This window comes from Podarcis erhardii, assembly GCF_964252035.2.
Source record: "Podarcis erhardii genome assembly, chromosome: 17".
Classification (NCBI taxonomy): domain Eukaryota; kingdom Metazoa; phylum Chordata; class Lepidosauria; order Squamata; family Lacertidae; genus Podarcis; species Podarcis erhardii.
Window position 1 is genome coordinate 34,842,546 of NC_138515.1, and position 25,955 is coordinate 34,868,500.

A 25,955-nucleotide genomic window follows, 5' to 3' on the forward strand; every position below is an offset into this window, starting at 1 on the left:
CGTGGCAGCAGAGGCTGGCGCAAACCACCCAGGCACTAAAGTGTGGGATTGGCTCCGGGCATTATTTTTACAGATCGCTGCCTACGAGGCGATGTCTTGCGAGAAAGGCAAGCGGGGGGCTCTCAAATAACAATAAACGCAACCATCGTGAAAGGTTAATCGCGAGTGATGTTTCCAACCGGAGCTCGCCTCCCGCCCGGGTTTTTCTGCTTGCGAGCCCCGCGCGCAATAAAGGATTTTTGATCCCGGCCAAAGGGGTCGCGCCTTTCGGCGACCTCCGTCTTGCGCAAGACTAAAGTTGGAAGGACACGTCCTGGCAGCCCAGAAGGGAAGGCAGGCAGTTAGTTCCCAACCCTCGTCCGGCTGCCCTTCCCCGGGGACCAGAACCCAGGTGGGTTTCTGCTGCGGGATCTCAAGCCTTTTGCGCGCTGCGCAGCCGGCTGCTGCTGCTGCCTCTCCAGGCGCGCCGAGTAGGAGAAGCCGAGGGAGATCGGCGTCTATCAATTAGACGCAGAGGGGGGCAGAAGGCAGATCCGGATTCACCCACCCCTCCTCCGGCTGCAGGCGGGCGCATGGAGAGCCCCGGCGCGGAGAGCAGCGCCTAGCCCGGCTGGCAGGCGACGCCAGGCCCCCGCTCCAGCCGCTCCCGGTTTCTTTTCTCCTCCTCCTCCTCCTCCTCCTCCCCTCCACCTGGCTGGGGATCATGAGCGGCTGGGCCAGGCTGGCCGGGCTGCTGCTGGCCGTGGCCGGATCCCGCGAGCTGCAGCCTCCCCGCGCGCAAAGGAGAGGCGCCGAGGCCGCCGGCGCGGAAGGGGCAGCCCAGTTCGACATCGTCTACTCCGGCCAGGTCAACCGAGCCGCCGAGCGCCTTTACGCCTTCAACTACACCAGCCAGCCGGGCCAGGTAAGGCGAAGCGCCGCCCAGGGCTGGCTGCGGTCCTCCTCGCCACTGCCCGGCTCCCGGGGCGCGCGGTCCCATCCGACTCCCGAGCCAGATTCACCTGCCGGGGCGAGGAGCGTGGATCCCCCCCCGTCCCCCCAGGCAGGCGCCGGGGAGAGGGCAGGCCTGTGTGGCCGCCGTTAGGGATGAGCGGGGGGTCCAGACCAGGATAGGGGGCCAGAGCTGGGATAGGAAGGGCAGGAGATCCACGGCAGGGAAGCCAGACCCGTCTCGCCCGGCGCGCCTGCATCTGACTGGCTGCTGCTGCAGCTGGACAGTTGATACTGGGAGAGATGGATCGACCTTGGGGCGATTCGGTGGGGAAACGCTAATGTCGCGGACACCTTCTTTTTGCGGGGGGGGGGGGGGATGCGCTTTAGATGCGGTTTGGACCGCAGGGCTGCTGGTCTTCCCTCCTTGAGAGTCTATAGTGGGGGTGGGAGAAAGGTCCATTTGTCTGGTCCATTATCTTCCCCAGTTGCCCAGGAAACACTTTGCATTGTTTGGTGTGTGTGTGTTGTGTGTGTGTGTGTGTGTTTTAAATGCATCCATCCTTAACTTCTTGCCCTTCTTTCTGATGAAACATTTTCTGTGGCTGATTGCTCGATTTGGGAGTTTTATTCAGAAAAAAGAGAGAGCATCACGTTTGTCTGAAGCCTTTTGCTTGATTGGGAGTTTTATCATCAAAAGAGAGAGAGAGCCACCTTTGTCTGAAGCTTTTGAGTCACTAAACATCTTAGCTCTGTCCAGTACTATATATATATATATAGATGAATATTTGTCAGGGAAACAAAGAAACATCTATTGTTTAATGAGAATGCATTCATAAAATATTTGGGGATACCATAGAACACATTGGGATATAGCTGTTACCTACCCAGATATAATGGGACAAGGGTGGCGCTGTGGTTAAACCACAGAGCCTAGGACTTGCTGATCCAGAGGTCGGCAGTTCGAATCCCTGCGACGGGGTGAGCTCCCGTTGCTCAGCCCAGCTCCTGCCAACCTAGCAGTTCAAAAGCACGTCAAAGTGCAAGTAGATAAATAGGTACCACTCCGGCGGGAAGGAAACGGCGCTTCCGTGCGCTGCTCTGGTTCGCCAGAAGCGGCTTAGTCATGCTGGCCACATGACTCGGAAGCTGTATGCCGGCTCCCTTGGACCGGTAAAGCGGGAGAGATTGCCGCAACCCCAGAGTCGGCCACGTCAGGACCTAATTGTTCGGGGTCCCTTTACTATTACCTTACCCAGATATAGCTAGATATATTTATTAGAGTACCCAGTTTCTAAGTGTATGGTATACCTGTTAGAACAGAATTAAATAATGAGATGGAGGAGTAAGCCATAATGTGAATATACCCCCCCTAAGGCTGAAGCTAGATGTGAACCTGAACTTGTAGTTATTTTTAATTGTTAACTGCTGCAGGGAGCCCCGATTTTCATTGGTACTGTAACACATGGGGAGTTGTGTCAACCTTTTCCATCTGCTATATTCCTGATTAAAACAAGTTTCCCTTCTGGCATCTATTAGTGCTGGAAGAAAACATCACATGGGGTGGGTACAGTGGGTACATGTTGCAGTAATGCTTTGCGTTTATCTAATATTAAAAGCACTTCCCATTACTTGCATCAGGAAGCCCTACAGCAACACTGTATTTTCTCATAGTTGCAAGGTGTGTATGTGTTTGTGTCCGGTGCCTGAGGCAAGGTTTAACTTCCTGGTTCACAGGTCAGTCCATTACAGAGTAATCTTTTACTCACCTTGATGCCAGCCCACAGATACACTGTACACCTGCCAAATGCTACACTTATTCAGCCTAGGGCAAGAGGGGGAAATACTTTTTTTATAAAAAAGATAGAAAATGGAAGGATACCCTGCCCTGATAAGCACAAGCTTTGTTACTGCCCTCCAATTGCAGGTGGGACTGGCAACACACCCCACCATGTGTGGCGATGGAAGCAGCCAGTGACAGTGCGACAATAGGGGACACCTCCATCACACCATCTTGTATCTTACAGACTACAGAGCACACAAAGGGATACTATTGCACCCCAAGTCCAATGGCTCCAGGGACATCATGCTCTCACACAGGGATTTTTTTCTGCCAGATCACAGTTCTGGCACCTTTTTTGCCATGATTTGCTCAACAACAGTGGCGTAGTGTGGGTTGTCAGCACCCGGGGCAAGGCAAGTAATTTGCGCCCCCTAACCCATGGATTTGCGCCCCCTAACCCTAACCCGCAGATGTTGCGCCCGGTGCGGCCGGGCCCCCCCTGCACCCCCACGCTACGCCACTGCTCAACAAGTCTGCTCAACCCAGCAAAGGAGGTCCCTAAGTAGTGAGGTGCGCAGGATGGCAGCCAAAGTGGCCTGAGTGAGGAGGGGAGAGTGGCCAACCCGGCATCTTGTCACTTGACTTGTGTTACAAGATGTTGGTGTCGGTGGTGTCTGGGTTGGCGACTTGTTGGGAATGTTGTGGATCCTAGGAGAGGATATATTGATTAAATATTATCCTTCCTAACTCACGCTAGTGAGTCATACAGCAGAGTTCATTCCTTTCTATACACAGCAGGAAGCTAGTTGCAGATTCGTTTGAATCTCTTTAGTTAAGCAATCCAATCTGGCATGCCCAGATTGGAGTATATTCCCGGTAAGACCCCTTTGTCCCTCCTAAAAAGAATATAGACACAATAAGCTTTTTTTTAAAAAAATAAGAAGTTTACTCACATTCAGTTCACAGTTGGATCCCTGAAGGCAGGCTTTAGCTTAGAGTTACAGAAGAAGGTTTGAGCTCATCCCATATGGTAATGAGCCCATGTCCTGGTGGCTGAGAGCCAGCAGGCAGCAAAATACATCAGTATCAAGAGAGCATGGCATCAAGAGGAAGAAGAGGAAGATGGCTGCGCAACCAGCTCCTCTTATGGGGTCTCCCAGGCTCACGCCCACCTACCTGTTTACACGCAGGGGGAGAAAGCTCCTGATCAGGTATGACAGGAAGTCCTTCTGGAACTGGAGTGACCCCGCGTGTCCACTCTGGGCAAACAGGAAGTGTTGTGCTTGACTGCTTATGTCACATCCCACACGACTTAGGTGGTGAGTTCTGGCACCTTTTTTCCTAGAAAAAAAAGCACTGCCTTCACTCATGCTTTACATTCCTGGTGCGCACACACATGCGCGCACACAAAACCCAGTCATATTAGGGGCAAAAGAGAGGGACATGCCCGGGATTAAAATTACCTAGCAGATACCACAGAGCCATTTCCTAACCACTCAGTCACCACAGGAGACCAGAATCATGGGGCATTTTTTCTCCCACCTCTGGGGTGAAAATGATACAAATCTTTGACTTTCATTCTCAGAGCCAGGTAGGTAGCTGTGTTGGTCTGACGCAGTCAAAATAAATTAAAAAATTGTCCAGTAGCACCTTAGAGACCAACTATGTTTGCAGTGGCGTAGCGTGGGGGGTGCAGGGGGGGCCGGCCGCACCGGGCGCAACATCTGGGGGTTAGGGAAATCCACGGGTTAGGGGGCGCAAATCCACGGGTTAGGGGGCGCAAATCCATGGGTTAGGGGGCGCAAATTCCTTGCCCCGGGTGCTGATAACCCACGCTACGCCACTGTATGTTTGTTCTGAGTATAAGCTTTCGTGTGCATGCACACTTCTTCAGATACACATTTAGATACTCAGAACCATTCATGAATATTATAGCATTCTCTGCTTTAATGAAACACTGAAAGAAATTTAGCCTTGATGCAAAGATGGGGAACCCTTTTTCTGTTGTGGACTCGACTGCATTCTCAAGAACATGTATATAGCCTGGAGGGGATTTCCTTAACTCTTTAAGCATTGACATAGATACAAGATATCAAACGTAGCATTGCCTGATTAGAAATTTCTCAGGCAATGATAGTTCCAAGACATCTCTAGTTTGAGAAGGCTTTGAAAACTTGCAAATAAAGCTTTACTTTAAGTGGCCACAAATTGGCACAACATAAGGTGCACCTTTTCAAAGCTGTGATTGCCTTTACCTTTAGCTGCCAGAAAAGGGATACAACAGTAAAATATTTTAATGGTGTAGTTTATAGAAGCAAACATTAGGTGGTAACCAAGGAGACGATGACCAGGAGGTTGGTCACCATCTACTTTCCATTTTTATGCACATTACACAACACCACACACACACACACACACACACACAGACAGAATGCTGAGGTGTTATAATTTGTATCTCAGGCTGTTTCCATGATACTGGGTGGTTTGCAAACTCATGTCTCATGTGGCTGGCACCACAGAGTGAGGCAGTTGCCAGAGGCAGTGATTGCTGGAAGGAGTGGGGCAGTGGTAGCCCCCCCCCCCCACAGGGTGGGGAAACACCCTCCCTAATGCAGTACAGATCTCTGTGTGCTATGAAGGGCTCCTGCTCCCCTCTCTTGGAGTGCAATGAAGGATGGGATCCTGTAGAAGTAAAATTCATCTGTGTGAACCTTATTGGCTCCAGCAAGAGGAATGGGGGGGGGGGAGGGTTGCCCCTCGCTTTAGGCAGCAAAAGGACTTGGTGTGGGCCACATCCTATTTTCTGAGAATATAGGCTTATTTTATTATGGGAGCTTTTATTATTGGGAGCTTTCAGACTTCATGGCTGTGGAGAACATGGGAATGATAGAATGCCATAGAAGTTCCAAATAAATAAATAAGAAGACAAATGGCTAAGTTTATAAGCTTTGAGGTTTTATAATTCCTGGTAATTACAATTCTTAATCTTTCTAATTCCACATTGATCTGGTGAGAGAAGGGATTTGTCTTGCTTACAAGTTTTTCCAAAATCCCCCCCACCCTCTCTCTGGCCTAGACAAGAGGTCGGTTTAGAGCAGTGGGACCAGTTCTGCCACACTGAGTGCCGAGCCCTATGGGGTGCCTCAGGGTGTCTGACTATTGGTGGTGCAGAGCATAAAGCGTGGGGCTGACAGGGAGAATGTACGTGTGAAATATCACAGGTTTCGTTTTGTCCCCATGGATCCTGGACTCGAGGGTGCCTTGCCAGCTTTTATTAAACTTTATGGAGGAGAGAAAGATATGCTTGTCGCATAGCTTGTGTTGCCATGGCAACATTAATAGACATCTGCCATGAGGACATCTGGCTTCTTGAGCCACTTCTGCCCTGCGGGTGTTTTGGGTCTGTAGCTGACAGGCAGCTACAGGTTCTTCTACATTTCAAGGCTACATTCTTCCTCTTTTGCTGAACATTGTGAGCAGGAAAAGCTTGGCTTATCACTACAACTTCTGACGTTTTTGATGTGAGATAACAGGAGTGGCAGTCAGGGCAACACCAAGGAAAGATTACTGCCCATCTCAGGGTGGGCCAGGGGCATAGAGTGGCAGGGGTGGAGCGATCCACCCATGAGGGCGGGGCAATCCGTGCACAGAGGCGGCACAGAGATCCGCACATGGGGGTGCTGCACAGGGGCAGCACAGCTGTTTGCCCAGGGGGGTGGCGTGGCGAGCTGCCCACAGAGTCTGCCTGGTGGATTCAAGCACTATGCTGCCGTTATGGGCAGCGCATGGCCCTGAGCCACCGCATCACTCCCAGGAGAGACGAGTGGCTCAGGCGCACTGCAGGCCAGGCCCCATGCCGCCTCCCACGGTGTGCCATTTTGTCACACACACACCCCTCAAGGATGGAGCCTGGGGTGGGCCGCACCCGCCTTCCTACGCCCCTGAGGAGGGCATCTTTATAAGACGCGGGGGGGGGGGGATGGACAGGACACTCCAGCAGAATGCCAAGTGGCATTTGCTATGAGAGACACTGCTGACAATATTCCAAGTGCCTTATCTCTCAAATTAGATTGTTACATGGGGCAGGTAACCACATATTAAACGTCTATGGCAAGTTCGTTGGCAAAACGGAGGCAAGTTTCTCAGAAAACTAATGAGGAGAATGGTGCCTGCAAATATTTGCCTTGTATCCCAGGTTTGACAAATCCTAGAAACAAACTGGTTGTTGTTCTTTAAATGAAATCTGGAACTTCAAGTTCAGCGGGTGGGGGAGCGTCTGTTCCTCTTGCCTCCCCATCATGGGCACCCTTGGAGACGACGCCATGTGGGTTTTTAATTAGTGAGTGCTTGTACAGATTTTTTCCTCTCTGCAGGTGGATGCAGTCCGGGTTAATGTGCAGAGTAACTCTGAAGATCTTCAGTATCCAGTCTTGTTTGTAGTTCGGCAGCAGAAAGGAGTGCTGTCCTGGCAGGTCCCACTTATTTTTCGAGGCCTGTAAGTAGTTGTAGCATTGTCATTGCCGGACTTGGTGTGTTTGATGCTATTCTGTTTAAGGTTTTCCACATTGAGTCCCCTTCATCAAATAGGGGATGAGAGCATTTCATTGTATCACAGGTCCCACCCATTGTATCTGTGGCATGGTGGAAGGCTATCTTCAGTGGCAGAGGTGTGTCTCAATTCTGCTGGCATGATGGGGCTCCTGCAGAATCCTATAGCCCTTTCATCAGTGCATACTGAATATGGTTCAACAGGGCTGTTCCTCTGGAATTTAGCATTGCCATTTTTCTTGGGTATGAAGAATTCTGGATTTTATTCTTGTTTTTTCAGTTACCAAAGAAGTTATAACTACCAAGAAGTGAGCCGTACCCTCTGCCCTTCACAGCCCACACCTGACAGTGAACCTTCTGAGCAGATCATATTTGTAGATGTGGCTTCCATGGCCCCCTATAATGCCCTATACAGACTGCAGGTCACCAAGATTAAGAGCTTCCAACTTATGTGAGTGGTTCACGTTTTGACTCTGAACTTGCCTGTGTTTTTTTGTTCTGCATTCACGGTTGCTGTCAGTTACACATACATATTACCACTGTGACTAGAAGACCTTAGGCTACTTTGAGATATGGTATAATTGGTTCAGGTTGCTCTGGCTTCTTGTTAGCACAGCTTGGAGACAGATTCATTGCTGCAGCCCACACTCTCATGCTTGCTGCAAGGGAAAGCTGGTGGACAGCATAGGTGCCAACTCCCTGGGGCCCTGGGTGCCCAAGCACCCACAAAATTCCCCACAAAGGGGCCAGGCACTCACAAATTTCAGTGTCAGGGCCATGCACCCATGGCACCCATGGCACCCATGGCCTGGGGCACCCATGGTCACAGGGCCAAGATGGCACTCCTGGTGGACAGCATCACTCTCTTCTGGCAGAGTCCAAACCTGAAACTTCTTTTTTACTCTTGGATAACTTTTAGTGGGATCCGAGAGAGAGAGAGAGAGAGAGAGAGAGAGAGGGAGAGAGAGAGGGAGAGAGAGAGAGAACCTTCAACTTGCAACCCATCTATCTTAGCTTGTCCTGACACACTGGGTTTGTTCTGGGCAGTTATAGGCAGTTATAAATGCAGGTGTGTGAAACCCACTGCCTTTATATACATGGAGATTTTCACTTTTCTGCCTTGTGATATTGAATATCCATGGAAACCCCTGCTGGCTTTTCTAAGAGTTTGTTTATTCAGCCATTGGTAATTTGATTTCCTTAAAACACACACACACCCCATTATCACAAAGCATACAAAAAGATAAAGGAGGTAACCGCTTTCCAAAACATTAGTGCAGCTTACAGAGTTGAAACAGACTTGTAGCACAAAACAGATCACTACAAATCTGTGGTTCTCAAAGAGTGTGGTGTACCAAACTGGTGTGGAAGCAGAGGGTGGCAAGTCTGGTGGGAGGATTCAAGGACAATCAAACTCATTGAGTATGTGTTCATACATAAGGTACATATGTAAGAAGCTCATTTATAATTATATTTTGGAAATGACTCATGTTCTTATGTAGCAGCATTTATTTTATGCTTGCTGGATGTCCCATGATCATATTAGAAAGTAATTGTGTTATAAAGCAAACACTGCCAGGAGTTGTTTCATTTTGTTTTCCAATGTATTTGTATGAACAACTTTTGATTCTAGCCCAGAGAAGAAAGTTTGAGAACCACTGCTATCATAAACAAATGGGGGGAAAGAGGGATTGGCATATTCCCTCTTGCACTTTTACTCCAACCAAGATTGACACATAGTTACTGGAAGGTGGGGCTGTTCCTCTGCATTTCCAGACAGAAAGTAAATTGAATTGGACAGAGGATGGTTTCAGGAGGGAGGTGTTGATTTTCCCCCAAAACATCTGTAATTTGATCTCTGCGGAAGAAGCCATCACAGTCACCTGATGATTGGTCTCTTGTCTTAAGCCAGGCTTCCTCAAACTCGGCCCTCCAGATGTTTTGAGACTACAGTTCCCATCATCCCTGACCACTGGTCCTGCTAGCTAGGGATCATGGGAGTTGTAGGCCAAAAACATCTGGGGAAGCCTGCCTTAAGTGATGCAATGAAACTGCCTGACTTTTTCCCCTCTGAGGAAAAGACCTTAGATTCAGAGATCACTTTCTTCTATGAAGGGTGAACAGGGTAATTCAGGGCATCTGATTCAAGGAGAAAGAGATGCTTTCATAATCCAGCTTCTCAGTTTTGCTTTGGCACCTACCAAATGAACTGATGAGTGGGGAAAATACCTGCCGGCTTTTCTCATTGACTTTGCGGGTGCCTGGCCCCCACAATTATATTATTGTGGGTCCCCAAGCACCCATGACCCAATGGAGTTGGCTCCTATGATGGGCTTTACCTTCAAAAACCTTCTTCCTGCCAACGTTCTGGTGTATTTTGGGTTTTATGTTGGCATCCATACTAATCTTTCCCCCTCCTGTGTTTTCAGGTTGAACACTCCTTTTAGCTTCAGTGCCAGCCCTTCCCAACCGCAGGTAAGTTAGAGTACTGGATGCTAAGTATAGATTATACACACACACCCCCCCCCCACAGTGGCAAGTGAATATAATTAGTAGTTTGACTATTAGGATCACTACCTCTCCTTTCGTAAGATGCTGATATGCCCTAATTGCACAATACCAGAAAACATTATCTTGTGGCCCATTGTAAGTACTGTATTTTCCCGTGTATAAGATATTTTCTGCTAAAAAAATGAATCCAAAATTGGGGGTTGTCTTATACATGGGTGGTGAATGCATGGGGTTTAAAACACACACACACACACACACACACACACACACACACACACCACTACTTACCTTCCTGCAGCTGCCATGAAGCTGCTGGAACCAATTCCACCAACCAGTGCAGGCTGACTGCTGGTGGGATTTGTTCATTCTTTAGCAAATGTCTGGGTCAACAACTTTCTGCCGCTTCTGATTGTCCGGGTTTTCATTTCTAGAGATATGGCAACCCTAAAATAATGATTTTTTAAAATTTTGGGTTAAAAAAAGGGGGTCACCTTATACATCAGGGCATCTTATACATGGGAAAATATAGTAGATAAGCTTTATTGTACTAGCCAAATGCCATAACAAAACCATACAAACACTACCAGGAAAAGAAATATCTATATTATATATAAAAAACAAAGCCACTGCCTGAACCATCAAAATAATAAAATGCAGATGCGTTACTAAATGATCTGTAGAGTGGGGACTCCACACAACATACAGTACTTTCCTATTTAGACCTCTGAATCTCCCTCACAGTTTACTTCAGTTTTGTCCAGGTTCTTCTTCCTGATCTTTCTTGCCGCCAGTGCAAACAGGGCCACAGTTTGAGTCGCTGGAGCATTAGCAACACTGAGCAGCCATAGCACACTCTCCGTGGGTGGGGAGGTAGCTTTTCTGGACAAACAAGGCATTTACAAAGTGTTCCCTAGCTTCTGTATATAGTGGGCAATGTAATAAATAGTGCTGGATGTCCTTCAGCTGTGGTTGCCCACAAATACAAAATCCATCTGTGTACAGAACCCTGTTATAACGCCCGTCCAGGACAGCAGAGGGCATTACTTGTGGCCATTGGAAAGAATTATATTGTGTTGCATACTTCTAACAGGCTCTTTGCCTGTCCAGGTGCACGGGGAGGCCAGGTCCCAAGGAACAAATCATTAGCAAGCAGTGCATTCTAAGCCCTAAACTGCCTTGGCCCAGTATACCTGAAGGAGCATCTCCATCCCCATCATTCTGCCTGGACTCTGAGGTCCAGCCTCGAGGGCCTTTTGGCGGCTCCCTCACTGTGAGATGGGAGGTTACAGGGAACCAGGCAGAGGGCCTTCTTGGTGGTGGCGCCCGCCCTGTAGAACGCGCGCCCATCAGATGTCAAGAAAATAAACAGCTACGTATCTGACTTTTAGAAGACATCTAAAGGCAGCCCTGTTTAGGAAAGTTTTTAATGTCTGATGTTGTATTCTGTTTTTAATCTGTTGTGAGCCCTCCAAAGTGGCTGGGGAAACCCAGCCAGATGGGTGAGGTATAAATAATAAATTGTTGCTGTTGTTATTGTTCTGCCCAGATACTGAGGTCCAGTGCCGAGGGCCTTCTGGTGGTTCCCTTGCTGCGAGAAGCCAAGTTACAGGGAACCAGGCAGAGGGCCTTCTCGGTAGTGGCACCCGCCCTATGGAACGCCCTCCTATCAGATGCCAAAGAGAAAAACAACTACCAGACTTTTAGAAGATATCTGAAGGCAGCCCTGTTTAGGGAAGCTTTTCATGTTTAATAGGTTATTGTATTTTAGTGTTTTGTTGGAAGCCGCCCAGAGTGGCTGGGGGAACCCAGCCAGATGGGTGGGATATAAATAATAAATTATCACCATCATCATCATCACCTTGCAAGAAGTGGTGGCTTGTGTGAGGCGTGGTGGTGAGCAGGAGCTCAGCCTAGCAGGATTTTCTGAGTCTATGAAATGTTCAGACTGAATAGTGGGCCCTGCTGCAGCTCAGGCTTTGTAGCCGTAGATGGGGCTGCATTGACACCTGGGTTTTCTGACGAGGTTCTGAGTCAGCTGGTGGGGCTTGCAATGACGCCCTAAGGTGGCACCACTGAGGAGCATAGTTCAGTCTGCATCTTCTTCAGCAGACAACTTGCCTTGGTTGCCCAGGAGGTAAGATGCTGGAGCCTGGCCTCTGTGAGTCATGCTTCTGGCCACAGTGTCCCATCCCTCCCCTTCTGTTGGCGAATTATGTCCCTTCCTTTTCCTGCCACATTTCACACACTTGCAGAGTTCTGAATCAAAATACCATAGCTATGAAAAGTGGCAGAGATGGTAGAGAGGATAATCTTTGTACATTGTGAACAGAAGTATTTTAGTCCCATATAAGTGTCCCTTCGAACATTGTTGTTCATTTTACCCATGGCTGCAAAGTCCACTTCTTGTTTGATTTGCTAAGGGAGAGAAGCTATTTGCTTAGTTGAAAGGCACCAGGTTATGGGACTGATAGTGGACGAGGGCAAATGTATTAAGAAGCAGCTCCTTCAGTAATAGGGAGCACACAAAAAGCAATGACTCTTGGACCGTAGTGGAATTCAAGCACCTTTTTCAAGCTTCCGCCATCTTTAGGCGTAACAGTCTTAACTCTGTTTACCAAATCTTGCATAAGGAATTCCTACATACGTAACATCCTGTTTTGGTTTGCTCTGCTTTTAAAGATTTGTATCTGAGCTTGGTTACCTGAGTGTGAGGGCAAGCACCTTGTGAGTTATCTTTTCAAAGATGTATCATCTCTGGACGCAAATATGTTGATGGACTTTCCTCCATCCCTTTCCTCAATTAACCTTCAGCCTCAGCCCAGTTCCCACCCCTCCCTTTTCTCCTCTTTTTACTTTAATGCAACAGTGTTAGGGGTACCTTTAGCAGAGAAGCAGCTCATTAATGCCAACGATAAATAAATAGAAAGGTTCCTATTATTTCCCCCACTGGCTAGTGGGAAGCATTTGTGAAATGACTACACTGTAGTCCTCGTAGGCCGCAGTAATGAGAATCTTGGAGGAACTGGTTTTTCTGGTTTTCGGAATGGTGTCTGCTAGGATTTTTTTTGCCAAAACACAGGCTGAGCTCATTCAGCAAGAGATGACTGTAACAGTAAGCTTTTTGACCCTGTGAAGATGGGTACAAAGGACAGGTGCACTACAAACAAGGAGATGAATGGCCATTATTATTACTATTATTTTATTTTAAATTCCTATCCTGCCCTTCTTCTCAAAGGAGCCCAGAGCGGCAGCCAACACAATGCATAGTTTATGTTATTGTGCAGTTGCCATTGTGTGAGTGAATGGTGAATGTTTTTCAACTGCGTAAACCGAAGAGGAGCACTTGATGGAGCCTGGGAGTGGCTACAACTCCTTGCCACATGTGCATGCAGTTTAATCTATGTTTGCCACCATGTAACCGCTCTGAGGTTTTACAGTCAATAGCGAGGAAATAAACAGCTTGCTCCACCACTTCGTACTCTTCATACTGCTTAACTGGGGCTGACCCCAACCACAGCTTGGCAAAGTGAAAGTTGCCACCACTGTGGTCACTCTTGAATTGCTACAGTCACATTTAAGTCTCCAGCCACATGGGTCTGACCCTTGCCTGTGATGGATGCTGACTGGACAACGGCTGGTGGGCATGGCTCACAGTGGCAATGCCCATGCCACTCAGCTGTCATTTAAACTGAGCCTTGTGCAACAGTTGGTAAGGGGGAGGTTCAATTTGTGTGTCATGACAACAACGGTGTGCCCTAATGAGATGGAGGGAGGGAAAGTGGAAATCGGGTACAAGGCTGTTTTCTATCTTCTCCAAGCCATGATAGATCTCAGTATTTATTTCTTGTGAAATTCAACCTTTCCTCTATGTCGGAACTCCTTCTGGGCACTGAGGAGGTTCAGACTTGCTTACCTTCAGCACACTATGCCATGTGCCTTCAGACCAATGCTCTACGACGAGGGACTTGCTTAAGTTGGCTGTAGTGGACTTTGGGCTTTAAAATTTCAGTGGTGCCCTGTACAAAGCCCAAATTTGGTGCCCCTCCACCTCTCGCCTTCTGTTGCTTCTCATTGTTGCCGTGTCCCCTGAGGTGCCCTCTCAGCTTGGCACCCAATGCGGGCAAACAGGTCATACTCCCTTTAATTCTCCTGTGAATTTGGGCTCTCCAGTGGGCATGGCTTTTCTCATAAGGATGTTTTTAGCACATGACAAGAAAGAACCTTAAAATCCTTTCCTTCTTTCCATAGTATTTTCTGTACAAGTTCCCTCCAGATGTGGATTCTGTCATAGTCAGAGTGACTTCTGAGACAGTCTACCCATGCTCCGTAGTCTCCATCCAGGATATTGTGGTAAGCTCCAGGAGGCTGGGTCATACAGAAGGGCTATAATAGCCTGATAGAACATTTTGGTGTGGCTTTCCAATGCTTAGCATTGCGCATCAATAACTATGTCTCAGGTACTGGGAGCTTTCTGTGGGCTTTTAAGATCTAAATGTTTTGAACTGAGGTCTCATGCCAAATGGTGAGAATATGCTTAGGTGTGTTTGTGGTCACTGGTCAGGGGAATGGCTTGTGACAGGGGCAAAACTAGGCTTTATTTCACCCGGGTCAAAGACCCAGTTTGGCACCCCTCCATGTACATTTGCGTACATACACACACAGGCTGGGAGCCTTCACCCGGGCTTCACCCGGGGTAAAAGAATTGGCTATTGTCACATATGTATGCAGCAACAGCCGCAGGGATGCTATTTGCCCAGAGATGGAAAGAAGATGAAGTTCCTACCAGAGAGGAATGGCAAATCAAGCTATTGGACCATGCTGAAATGGCAAAACTGACTGGAAGACCTAAACTTCAATAAAGAATGGGGAAAATTTATAATTTATTGAGGAGATCACTGTAAACAGATGAAAACACTAGTAGGATCTTACTAACACAAATATTATGGATAAGATGGAAAGATACAAAATATGGATTGTGGAAAAATACGCAGTTAAGAAGGTGTACAATAGGACCCATGGAAGGGAAGGTGGGAAGTCCAGAGATTTGGAGGAAACTCTAAATATGGATATGTAATTTGGATTGTTATAAATTAATATCTGTAAAACCAAATAAAAAAAATATTATACAAAAGAAATAGTAGCCCCTCCCCAAGCTACCACTCTGTTTGTGAGCTGCACCCAGTTTCTTCCAGACTCGTGAAAGTCGGTTGTTCTTGGTCAGCTGGAATTAACATGTAATGTTTTAAAATACAGAAGTTGGCTTTCGATGAAAAGCAGTCATGTTTAAGGGGAGTAATCAATTCAGGACAGGTCAAGACAGTACAAATAGGAACTGAAAATAAAGGGCAAACAATCCCATGTGCATTGTGGGTTTTTGAGGGGATACTGAGCTTTTTCACAAAGTAATAGGAGACACTGGTAGAGACTGGAGGCTGCCACATTAAACGGCATCTGCCCTCAATATTGAGAAAAATATATGGTGTATATTGTACAGTGCAAAATTGCAGTTCAGGAAAAGATTTGTGCAAGATAACTTTAAGAGAGAACCGAAGACAACTCTTTAACAAGCAATGTCTCTCTGTTGCAGTGTCCAGTTTATGATTTGGACCACAATGTGGAATTTAATGGCGTTTACCAATCCATGACCAAACAGGCAGCCATCACCGTGCAGGTGAGTTGCTTATTCTATCCATTAAGCCATTTCCCTGTTTCCCCCTTTTCACTTTATTATTCTAGCCACAGGCAGCTCTAGGTTCAAAAAATGTTGAGCTTAAGACAGGGATGTACAATAGATGGAGAAAGGTTCTGTGACCCTCTCCAAGTTTCTACAGAACTACAGAGATCCTCTCATTTGTTGAAAGACTGTCCTAAATATTTTTGCTTCTTGTCTTATGCAGAAAAAGGACTTCCCAAGCATGCAGTTCTTTGTTGTATTTGTCATAAAGCCTGAGGACTATGCCTGCGGGGGATCGATACCTTCCTCCATTCGAGGTAAGAGGACTGGAACCCATATGGTTGGGGAAAGCAGCCTATTCATAAGGCACCATCTTGGACACACTTAGACTGCAATGGCAATGTCCGCGTGAAATTTCATCAGTTGTCTAAATGTCGTTGGATCCTAGAGAAGCCCAGCAAGCAGCTGTGAAAAGAAGGAAGGAGCTTACCAGGTTGGGCATCAACTTACGAACCCTATAAATAATATCTGACAAGAGTTCTTATCAAGAGATGATATCATCTCTTGACATTGAAAGTGATCCTGCCTTTGATATGTATCAAAGTTCAAAGGAATATTGCCCAGTTGCCTCTTCAGTGTGTTCTGTCAGTTTTGTTCCCTAAGCAGTAGTGGATTATGGGAACAATAGCTGCACACAGTTAAACGCATAGATCGATAGATCGATAGACAGATAAATTAAAGGGTGGAAAGTCAAGGGTTTAATGTGCATTTTCAGACCTCCCAAAATGACAAATTTCACAGCAAAACTCAAATCTAACAAAAAAAAAATCAGCATAGCACCAATCAACAGTAGTTGCTTGAATTTTGCATATGAAAAAAGTTGAGAGTACTTTTAGTAATTGGGGGGGGGGGTAGTTAAAATTTTCCAAAAAGTCTTAAGTGCACATTGAATAAATTCATTCTTTGAAATGACACGGGTTCTTGTAATTGATCTAGCATTTGTTGATTTCATTCATTCATTCATTTCCTGCTTTTCTTGAAAAATGATGAAAGCAGTTTCATTCAAAAATACCAGAGTACTGTACAACATTTCCTGTGCTGCATCTTGGAGAGGTCCCCAAGTGAGTGAGGGGTTATACAGCACCCCAACGTGTTCTGCCCAGAATAGCCTAAACTGCTGCTGCATGACCAAGGCCACAAGAAATTCCCACCCTGCAATCTTCTTCCTCTAGGAAAGGCTAACTACACTTGGAACCTGCAGCGGATGAAGAGTCTTGAAGTGACAGTTGTGCCCTCCATTAAAGGTATCTGGCTATAATGTTAACTTCTTCTCATGATGAGCCTCAGAAAGAGAAGAAAACTATTTGGGAACAATGTCCCTGTAGACAGGAGGAGTCTAGAAAGTGCTAATGCATCCCATGCCTTTTTAAAATGTGGGGTTTTGGGGGGGTATTGGGTTGGTGTTTTTATTTCAGTTTCATATTTTGTGGTTTTATATTTTGATTTTGTTCTGTGAACATCCTGAGACCTGCAGGTATAGGGCGGTGTATAAATTCAAAATAATAATAATAATAATAATAATAATAATAATAATAATAGGATCTTTTAAAAATTAGTACAAATAATAATAATAATAGGATCTTTTAAAAATTAGTTCTGTGGTTTTCACAGAACTGTTCCACTTTCAAGGAGCTCTCAATGAAATCTTGGGGGACTTCAGTGAAATCTCGCAAGATCTCACCAGAAGTCGCTGCCGCCGCCCAGGTTGGAGTGGTGGGGAGGCAGCAAGGGGGCAGGGCAACAGCTAGGGGCAACATTTTCCCAGTTCACCTCAAAATAGAACGTGGCACCCCTGGTCTGCTGCAGCAAGGCTTTGGAGAGAGTGAAAACATTTGTGCTACCGTTTGAGGAGCAAGAGCAGCCTAACGGCAGAGGGATGGACTTATGGGTTCCTCCTCTTCATATGCTGATGGCAGATCCTTTTCCCTTCCCCTAGGTTCTGTTTATGTGAACGCCATCCTTTTCAGCTTTCTGAGTTTCTTCTCATTCTATCTGGGCGCACTGGTGGTTGCATTTGTGCACTACGTCAGGTGGGTGAAGCATTCAGCAGTGGCTGCGTGGAGGGCAAGCCAGCTGCCTCATTTTCCATTTACTGACATGCCTGACCCTGCAGGAAGTCAGGAGAAGAGTGGCCAAAGAAGTTGCCCTCCCTTTAAAGACTGGTATAAATTAGCTTGGCACTCTTTGTACTCTCTTTCCTTTTTGCCACTTCCTCTTTGACTGCAACGTCATCTTTGCATGTGACCTTCCACCTATGGAGCTTCTTGATTTTTCCCATAATTCCTCCCTGCACAAAAGAGAAAGCGCCCCCCCCCCAAAAAAAAATTCTCTCCACACTTTTGTCCATGCTTCATTCCTCTTCCTGGAAAAAGGATTTGTTTTGCACCCAAATGGCTCATATCCTTTCCATTTTACCATGGTTTCTAGATGAAGTGATTGCCCCTGGTTTGTAGTGTAGGAAGAAAATTCTGTGCATGAAGGAAGATGGGCCTTTACAAATAGATATTCCAGCGTCCTGCTTCTGCTTCTCCAGTGCCTCCTACATGAGAGCATTTTCTTTTGGTTAACCCATGTGATGTTAAAAAAACCAGGAAATAATCCACCAGGACTTTGGTTCACACGGTATCTAGAATCAAATTTCTCTGCTTTGTAAAGCATATGTGGACGATGGCACTGGTCATCTCACAGATGAGGGGAATAGCTTCGTAGCTTGATGGATAATTAGCTATGTTTGTGTTTGATTTCAGGAACCATAGGAAGCCTTCAATTGCCGGACACAGTCCTGATGATGGTAACCTTCTAGTATACTGTTCTTAAATCACAGACCTGGAAGGCACTTCATGGGTTACTGGATCCAACCTCCTGCCCACTGCAGGAGTGCTATCTAACACACACACACACACACACACACACACACACACACACATACACACACAGTGAGGAAATAAGAAATAATAGCCATGGGCAACACTGCAGGGGTGTTGTAAACCATTCAGAGACTGACCTGTGAACTGAAGGCCCATCACACTCTCACCCTTCCGACATACAATTTAAACTGCATTTGCATGAGCAAAGTTCTTTGTAAAAATGGTTTACCCTAAATAAGAACTAATAAAGAGCAGGGACTTTTTAGTGTTACCTGTTGGTTTTTTGTCTTGTTTTTAGGAGTGCTGCTAATCTCTACCATATTAAAACCTTGGATTTCTTGATGGATTTATTTGTCCCTGGGGACATTTAAAAATAGTTTTTGTGTGTGTGTGTGTGAACCAAGAAGTTACCTTGTCCAGACAATGAAGTATTTCTCACTATAATTTTTGGAACTGTGTATGTCTTCCTCCACCCTCTTTTTCCAGTATTCACCATTCCTTTTTGGCTACATAAGCTTCAGCGTTGTCAGTCTCAACTGAAGATGGGAAGTAAAGGGAATCCCAATACGTACTGACCTACAACAGAAATCAAAACAAGGCATTCATAGCCTTTCAGCTTTTGAAATAACTCTCCCCGTCCCTGCCCAAGGGCCATGCTTGCTGCAGTAAATGGTAGTTGGAGTCCATTAGCATCTGGAAGGCCAATAAGTCCTCTATTCCTTCTATAATGGTTCACTGCTCACTTTGCGAATGGCATGCATTACTAAACGCTATAGGCCACCTGTTCCCCTTTCCTGTGCAATCCAGCTGGGCTTTGTTGACCTTTTTCCTTTTGTAACCTCACCCTCTGATTGTTCCATTCTTTGGGTTCCTCCCATCGCTTACATTGAGGAAGATGGGCTGCAGAAACCAGTTTTGCTTCATCACACCTTGTTAAGCAAACACTGGTTGTACATTCTGCCAGTTTGCTGGAGACTTATTTGAAACGAGCCTCCTGCAAATGTCTCCTGTTTGATGTCTCAACTGCTCTCGTAAAGCATTCTTACCCAGAACTGATAATTTATGCAGTGACATACCAGGTATATCCACATGTACAACACTGAGGTGCGAGTGGGCAGTGCTTTTTCCTGGGAGGGGGGGGCGCAGACCCCTAAACATTTTGTGAATCTAAGTTTGGCCTCATTGAAGGGCAGTATTTCAACATGAGTAGGAAAGTGACAGTGCCCCTAAACATTTTTTTAGGGGGAAAAAGCACTGTGAGTGGGGCAGTGCCGGCCCACCCATGAGGCAAGGGGAGGCGGCTATCACAAGCAGTGGGAGAATCCACAGGGGGAGCAAATCCCAATGTTGATATTTCTTCCCTCACCCCTTTTTCCCTAGCGGGGGGAGGGTACCGCCTCAGGTGCCAAAATGCATTGGGCAAGCCCTGTCTTGGGGGCTGGGGTGGGCTGGGGATGAAAGTTGGGGGATGTGTTAGCATTCTTTGGTTCCCGTGGTGGCTCCCTGTGGCTTCAGACAGAAGCAAATGTGCTAACAAGCACACTATTCTTCACCTCTTCCATGAGCAACCTCCGTTCCTCAAGCTCCTTCCCATTAGTGCCAGAGGCCCATAGAATAGGAAGCCCCTGCTCTCCATTCCAAGGAGGAGATTCCCTGCCAAGTCTGTGGGGACTTTTGACAAGTCTGATGAAGGCTATTCACATGTTTGTTCCCATTGCAGGGTCTGGGACTGTGGCCTCCTCTCACCCGATCACTGCCAGCACTCCGGAGGGAAGCAGCTATGGAGCTATTGGTAAAGTAACTCTGGAATTGCAAAGGCACCGCTAGATATATCTCTGTGGCTTATAAAGCTGGTAGTAAAGTTACATTAGAACAGTTAGTTAAAGTATGTGATGGCAAGATGTGGAACAATGAGAGTACTTTTGGGGCTACCTTTGAAAGTGACTCAGAAACTACAATTAATCCAGAATGCGGCAGCTAGACTGGTGACTGGGAGTGGCCACCAAGACCACAGAACACTGCTCCTGAAAGACCTCATTGGCTCCCAGTACATTTCTGAGCACAATTCAAAGTGTTGGTGCTGACCTTTAAAGCCCTAAATGGCCTCAGTCCAGTATATCTGAAGGAGCGTCTCCACCCCCATCGTTCAGCCCGGACACTGAGGTCCAGCTCCGGGGGCCTTCTAGCGGTTCCCTCACTGTGAGAAGTGAAGTTACAGGGAATCAGGCCGAGGGCCTTCTCGGTAGTGGCACCCACCCTGTGGAACGCCCTCCCATCAGGTGTCAAAGAGAAAAACAACTACCTGACATTTAGAAGACATCTGAAGGCAACCCTCTATAGGCGAAGCTTTTAATGATTGATGTTTTATCATGTTTTAATATTCTGTTGGGAGCCACCCAGAGTGGCTGGGGAAACCCAGCTAGATGGATGGGGTATAAATAATAACAAATTATTATTATTATGATTATTATTACTTGTTGAAATAGGATGTGAGGTGAGATGCAGACACCCAAGAAAACAGCTGGTACTGATAAGCAACGAAAGAGCAGAACACCTCATTCTGCAATTATTATTATGAGTTAAATGCTTGCAATACAGTGCATCTGTGTTGTGAAATATAAGAAAAGGAACATCAGTTATACAAGTTTGGACAACTTCCTCTGTAGCTTGATGTTTTTCCTCATCATGAGGAGGTCTTGCTCGTCCACTTAGTCTTGTTCCAATAATACATGCCATTATTATTATTATTATTATTATTATTATTATTATTATTATTATTATTATTATTTGGCAGTGCATTAAGCCAAGAGGTTGATACTCCTGAGAGAGGCATCTCATACTTTAAACATTCCTGTCTTCTTCCCAGATGAGTCAAGCTCCAGTGGGGGCCAGCAGCTGTCTCTGGAGCACAGGCCTCGCCGTGGCTCTGACACAGACAGCTCAGTGGAAGAGGAAAGCGACTTTGACACCATGCCTGAAATTGAAAGCGACAAGAACGTCATTCGCACAAAGGTATTTCATGCAGGATCATTTATGTAAGGAACTTCTCCTTCTAGGTGTCACACACAAAAACACACGCATCCCATCTGGCATTATAATTTATCTGGGAAGCAATAAAAACCCATAAGTTACCATTCATGAAATAAAAACAAGGAAGGCGAGGAAGGAAAGACAGGGACTCTAGCGAAAAATCAAGGGTTATTTGAGATGAAAAGGCTTCCACCTGCCACTGGTAAGCAGGGGGCCACATGACCTCATCTGGAACAGGCAGTTCCATGGTTCCGATACCATAGTCAAGAAGGTTCACCTACATCTCATAGCCACCCTCCACACTTCAAATGACAGGGGCTCTTGCAGTCCATGTTGCTGCATTTTACTGTAGAGCATTTAAAGAACCCAGCTGTTGTAAAAACAACAACCCAGCAAATAAAAGATATGAACCCTGTGTGGTTTTGACCACAGGTAGCCAATTCTGGCCACAGCTCTAGATGGAGGGTACCATTTATCTCTTTGACTGTGGGGTGAGAGGCAAGTGGCAAGCGGACCCCAGGCACACACTCACTTTGTGCAGGGCAGGCAGCTGGTGTCAGAAGCTGTGCAGTATTCTCTTTCATGCTACTCTTGATCTGGTGAGTGCTGGTGCCATAACCAAAGCGAGAGCAGCAGTGCAGAAGACTCTGATGTGCACATGGCTGGGTCCTTATTTAGGGAGCATTTGGGGAGGAACCCCGTTGTACCAGGATGGGGGACTTGTGGCTCTCCAGCAGTTGTTGGACTCCTATTGTCCCTTATCATTGGCCATGCGGGTGGACGTTGGGAGTCCAACAACATCTGGAGAGCTAAGGGTTCGCCATTTCTGCCTTCACACCAGTGTGGTGTAGTGGTTAAGAGCGGTGGACTCATAATCTGGGGAACCGGGTTCGCTTCCCCGCTCCTCCACCTGCAGCTGCTGGGTGACCTTGGGCCAGTCACACTTCTCTGAAGTCTCTCAGCCCCACTCACCTCACAGAGTGTTTGTTGTGGGGGAGGAAGGGAAAGGAGAATGTTAGCCGCTTTGAGACTCCTTAAAGGGATTAAAAGGCGGGATATCAAATCCAAACTCTTCTCTTCTTCTTTCTTGCTCCCTGTGTGCCTGTCTTCCTGTTCTTTTTCATGGTCTCAGTGCATGAACGCACATGCCTTTCTGAGATGTGCAGGACATGCACAGGTAAATTATGTGTGTGCTGCCCTTAAGGGAGGAGGTTTTTCTTCATGTGATTATCCTGAGAATAGGGATGAGGAGGGTTCCAGTGCATTCTGCATTTTGGAGCGAACTCTCGCAGTTCACATGCATCCCTGGCCTATGCGCAGATCAGAACATTGATCTGCCGATTAACCCATCTAATCCATTGATCAAACCACACACAGATCCGTGCAGTACTTTTGCCTTTTTAACATGTTTAACATTTTAAGGTGCTCAGAACAGCTCCATGGCCACATGGTATAATATCTCTTTGGAAAATGCTCCCAGGAAGTGACTGTACATCATGTTGTGGAATCCTTTCCAGAACAAAAGATGGCTGCTCCCACAATGTCACTATTTTTTTTCTTTTGTAAGAAATCGGCAATTTTTAAAGTGTTTCCCCTTAGAAACCCACCTACACAAAGACATTACCTGGAACCGGTTTTGCAGAAGCAAACAAACAAAAACTAAAGCAGCTCAAGGTGGCACTATGGTGATTCATCTATTCTTACCTGAGTTCCTTCTTAAAAGTTTTTGGCGCAGCTGTCCTGTCCTAGGCCTTTTGCTAGATGGCATGCCTTTAAATAAACTGTCACAGAATATTATTTTTTTAAAAAGTTGTTCTCTCTCTCTTTTTAGAGACTGCTATATCTGTCCGATTTATCCAGGAAGGATCGGAGAATTGTCAGCAAAAAATATAACATTTATTTCTGGTACGTGGCTGATAGCCAAAGCTCAGCCTTCTATATCTTAATTTTAGGGCCATGCAGATGACCCAAGGTTTTCTTGGTATAATAAGAGCTGCCTGCCTAAATCCAGCATTAGTGACATCCTCCGTCAAGAAGATATTTTGGGCATGTGTAGAGAAGCTGAAGAGGGAGGTGGAATGGTGGTCATCTAGGAGTGGAAGGGAAAGTTCTATACCCTATAAAACCTGGCTGTTGCTCAACACAGAAATTGCTGTATGAGAAATTTCAAGACACTAAGATCCAGCTTCAAGTTTTAAATGAGCAGTCAAGAAGTAGGAAGTCTTGAAATTGGAGGATTGGTATGGCGGTGTGGAAATAATGGGATTTACAGTACAGGCAAATTGTAGGGTCCATTTGCCTTTCTTAGCTGATAAAATACATGCCGTTGGTTAAAACTCGGTGGAAATGTGTGTGCATCTTCTTATGCCCATTTATTCTCTTCCTACGGTCTCTTGATCCTCAAGGAACATCATCACAATAGCAGTCTTCTATGCCCTGCCTGTGATCCAGCTGGTGATCACGTACCAGACGGTGAGTTTTCTGCCTTCACTCCACATCTTAGGACCAAAAACTCATCTTGGTGCTAACATCTTGATGACTTGATAAATTTACTAAGGTAAAAGATTTTGGGGGCTAAAATCCTCTTCATCAGACTTATAATTTTTGGTAATCCATGAAAGGTTATGGGATAATACATTTCCTAGTCTCTGAAGTGCTCCTTGACTATTGTTTAATTTCTGCTGTAAGTCACGGCTAATTGGCTACCCCTTTGATAGAGAGGATACCAGAGAACCAATGACAGAGAGGATGACATTTAAATTAGGTCTCCAGATCCCCTCTTGTTTTTTAAAGGTGTAGGGACCCTTGTTTAGACAACTCCACCTTTTCTCCAAATCTCAGGTCGGCTGAGGTTGGTCCTTAGTCCTCACAGCCAATCCCCTTACAGGTGCACCATCATTCTCAAACCATTAAGATGTTGAGGTCAGGAAGGCTACAGTGTCCACAGTGAAATGTAGCCGGGTTGTGCAGGAGGTTTGAAGGCCATGTCTTCAGTCCTGCTTTTCATTCTTAGGCTGTTTTGCCTCCCTTTCCATTTGCTCATCATCTTTGGGATGGTGCATTCAGACTGCAAGTGACGCCTTCTCTACTACTCTTCCTAGGTGGTGAATGTGACTGGAAACCAGGACATCTGCTATTATAATTTCCTGTGCGCTCATCCACTGGGCGTCCTGAGGTGGGTGTGGGTGACTCACAGGGCCACTTCTTGGGTTTACGTTTTCTCTCTCCTTCCTTTACAATCAGGAAGTAGAGAGTGATCTATTCCTGTTTGTAAACGGACTATTCTGTACAGGAGAAGTTTCTACATTTTTGAACTTCTGGTTTGGCTGGTAACGTTTACAAAAATAATATTTAATAAGATTTCCTTCTTTGCAGTGCTTTTAACAACATCCTCAGCAATGTGGGACACTTGCTGCTGGGCTTCCTCTTCCTCCTGATTGTGTTGCGCAGAGACATCCTCCACAGACGCTCCCTGGAAGCCAAAGACGCCTACACAACGGTACTAATAATAATAATAATAATAATAATAATAATATATTATTTATACCCCGTCCATCTGGCTGGGTTTCCCCAGCCACTCTGTGTGGCTTCCAACACAATATTAAAATACAGTAAAGCATCAAACATTAAAAGCTTCCCTAAACAGGGCTGCCTTCAGATGTTGTCGGAGAGCCAGTGTGGTGTAGTGGTTAAGAGCGGTAGTCTCGTAATCTGGGGAACCGGGTTCGCGTCTCCGCTCCTCCACATGTAGCTGCTCTTGGGCCAGTCACACTTCTCTGAAGTCTCTCAGCCCCACTCACCTCACAGAGGGTTTGTTGTGGGGGAGGAAGGGAAAGGAGATTGTTAGCCGCTTTGAGACTCCTTAAAGGGAGTAAAAGGCGGGATATCAAATCCAAACTCTTCTTCTTCTTCTAAAAGTCTGGTAGTTGTTGTTCTCTTTGACATCTGGTGGGAGGGCGTTGCCATGGGGTGACCAGGACTGGGCAACATCTGGTTTTCAACATTGCAGCATATCACCAACTCAACATCATAGTATACTGATATATCACAATGTCTGAAATAAGGGTGGAACTATGTAGAGGCACTGGCTGTCTTCACAGTTCCTCCCACATTGTGATCTTTGCATAGCACACTCCAGACATCATGATTTGCAATATATTGCCTGGTCAAAAATTATGAAACCAATACAGTATACAGTATAAGGCCTTCAAAATGGTTTTGGATGATATACCTAGCGGTGACTCTAATCACATGGAGGGGTGATTATCTGACGTTTTCAGCCACACAGTAAGCCTACCATTGACATTCCAGGGCTTCCTTGGTTTTCCAACTAGGTGTGAGAGTATAGCAGTGTTGGGCTTACCATATAGCTACTACCCTACGGAGGCTGCTACATGTCATACAATAAGTTTTCAAGCAGATATTATGTGTTTAGTGGCAATCTGCATCCACCATATGGCCTTAATTAGACAGTAACTTGCCGCTGAATTGTACACTGCAATTATGTATCTTTGTCAATATATCGGTCCCAACCCGCAGTGCGTAAATATTC

At 46.2% G+C, this 25,955-nt stretch overlaps 1 protein-coding gene across 3 annotated transcripts in view; it reads left to right on the forward strand.

The window, feature by feature from the left end:
- The window catches only part of SIDT1 (SID1 transmembrane family member 1), a 43,368-nt gene that overhangs the window by 1,302 nt on the left and 16,111 nt on the right, over positions 1-25,955 (forward strand). For 2 of the 3 annotated variants that reach the window (XM_081844996.1, XM_081844997.1), the window contains exons 1-16: positions 689-904; positions 7,087-7,208; positions 7,542-7,712; positions 9,691-9,736; positions 14,021-14,122; positions 15,360-15,443; positions 15,670-15,763; positions 16,679-16,750; positions 17,443-17,536; positions 18,254-18,297; positions 20,094-20,165; positions 21,240-21,385; positions 23,235-23,308; positions 23,809-23,875; positions 24,505-24,578; positions 24,779-24,902. In XM_081844996.1, coding sequence (XP_081701122.1) covers positions 704-904; positions 7,087-7,208; positions 7,542-7,712; positions 9,691-9,736; positions 14,021-14,122; positions 15,360-15,443; positions 15,670-15,763; positions 16,679-16,750; positions 17,443-17,536; positions 18,254-18,297; positions 20,094-20,165; positions 21,240-21,385; positions 23,235-23,308; positions 23,809-23,875; positions 24,505-24,578; positions 24,779-24,902 — 1,587 coding nt within the window. In that variant the 5' untranslated portion in view covers positions 689-703. Of the gene's footprint in view, positions 1-688; positions 905-7,086; positions 7,209-7,541; positions 7,713-9,690; positions 9,737-14,020; positions 14,123-15,359; positions 15,444-15,669; positions 15,764-16,678; positions 16,751-17,442; positions 17,537-18,253; positions 18,298-20,093; positions 20,166-21,239; positions 21,386-23,234; positions 23,309-23,808; positions 23,876-24,504; positions 24,579-24,778; positions 24,903-25,955 lie in introns of those variants that run through there. The other variant, XM_081844998.1, reaches the window with a different exon arrangement.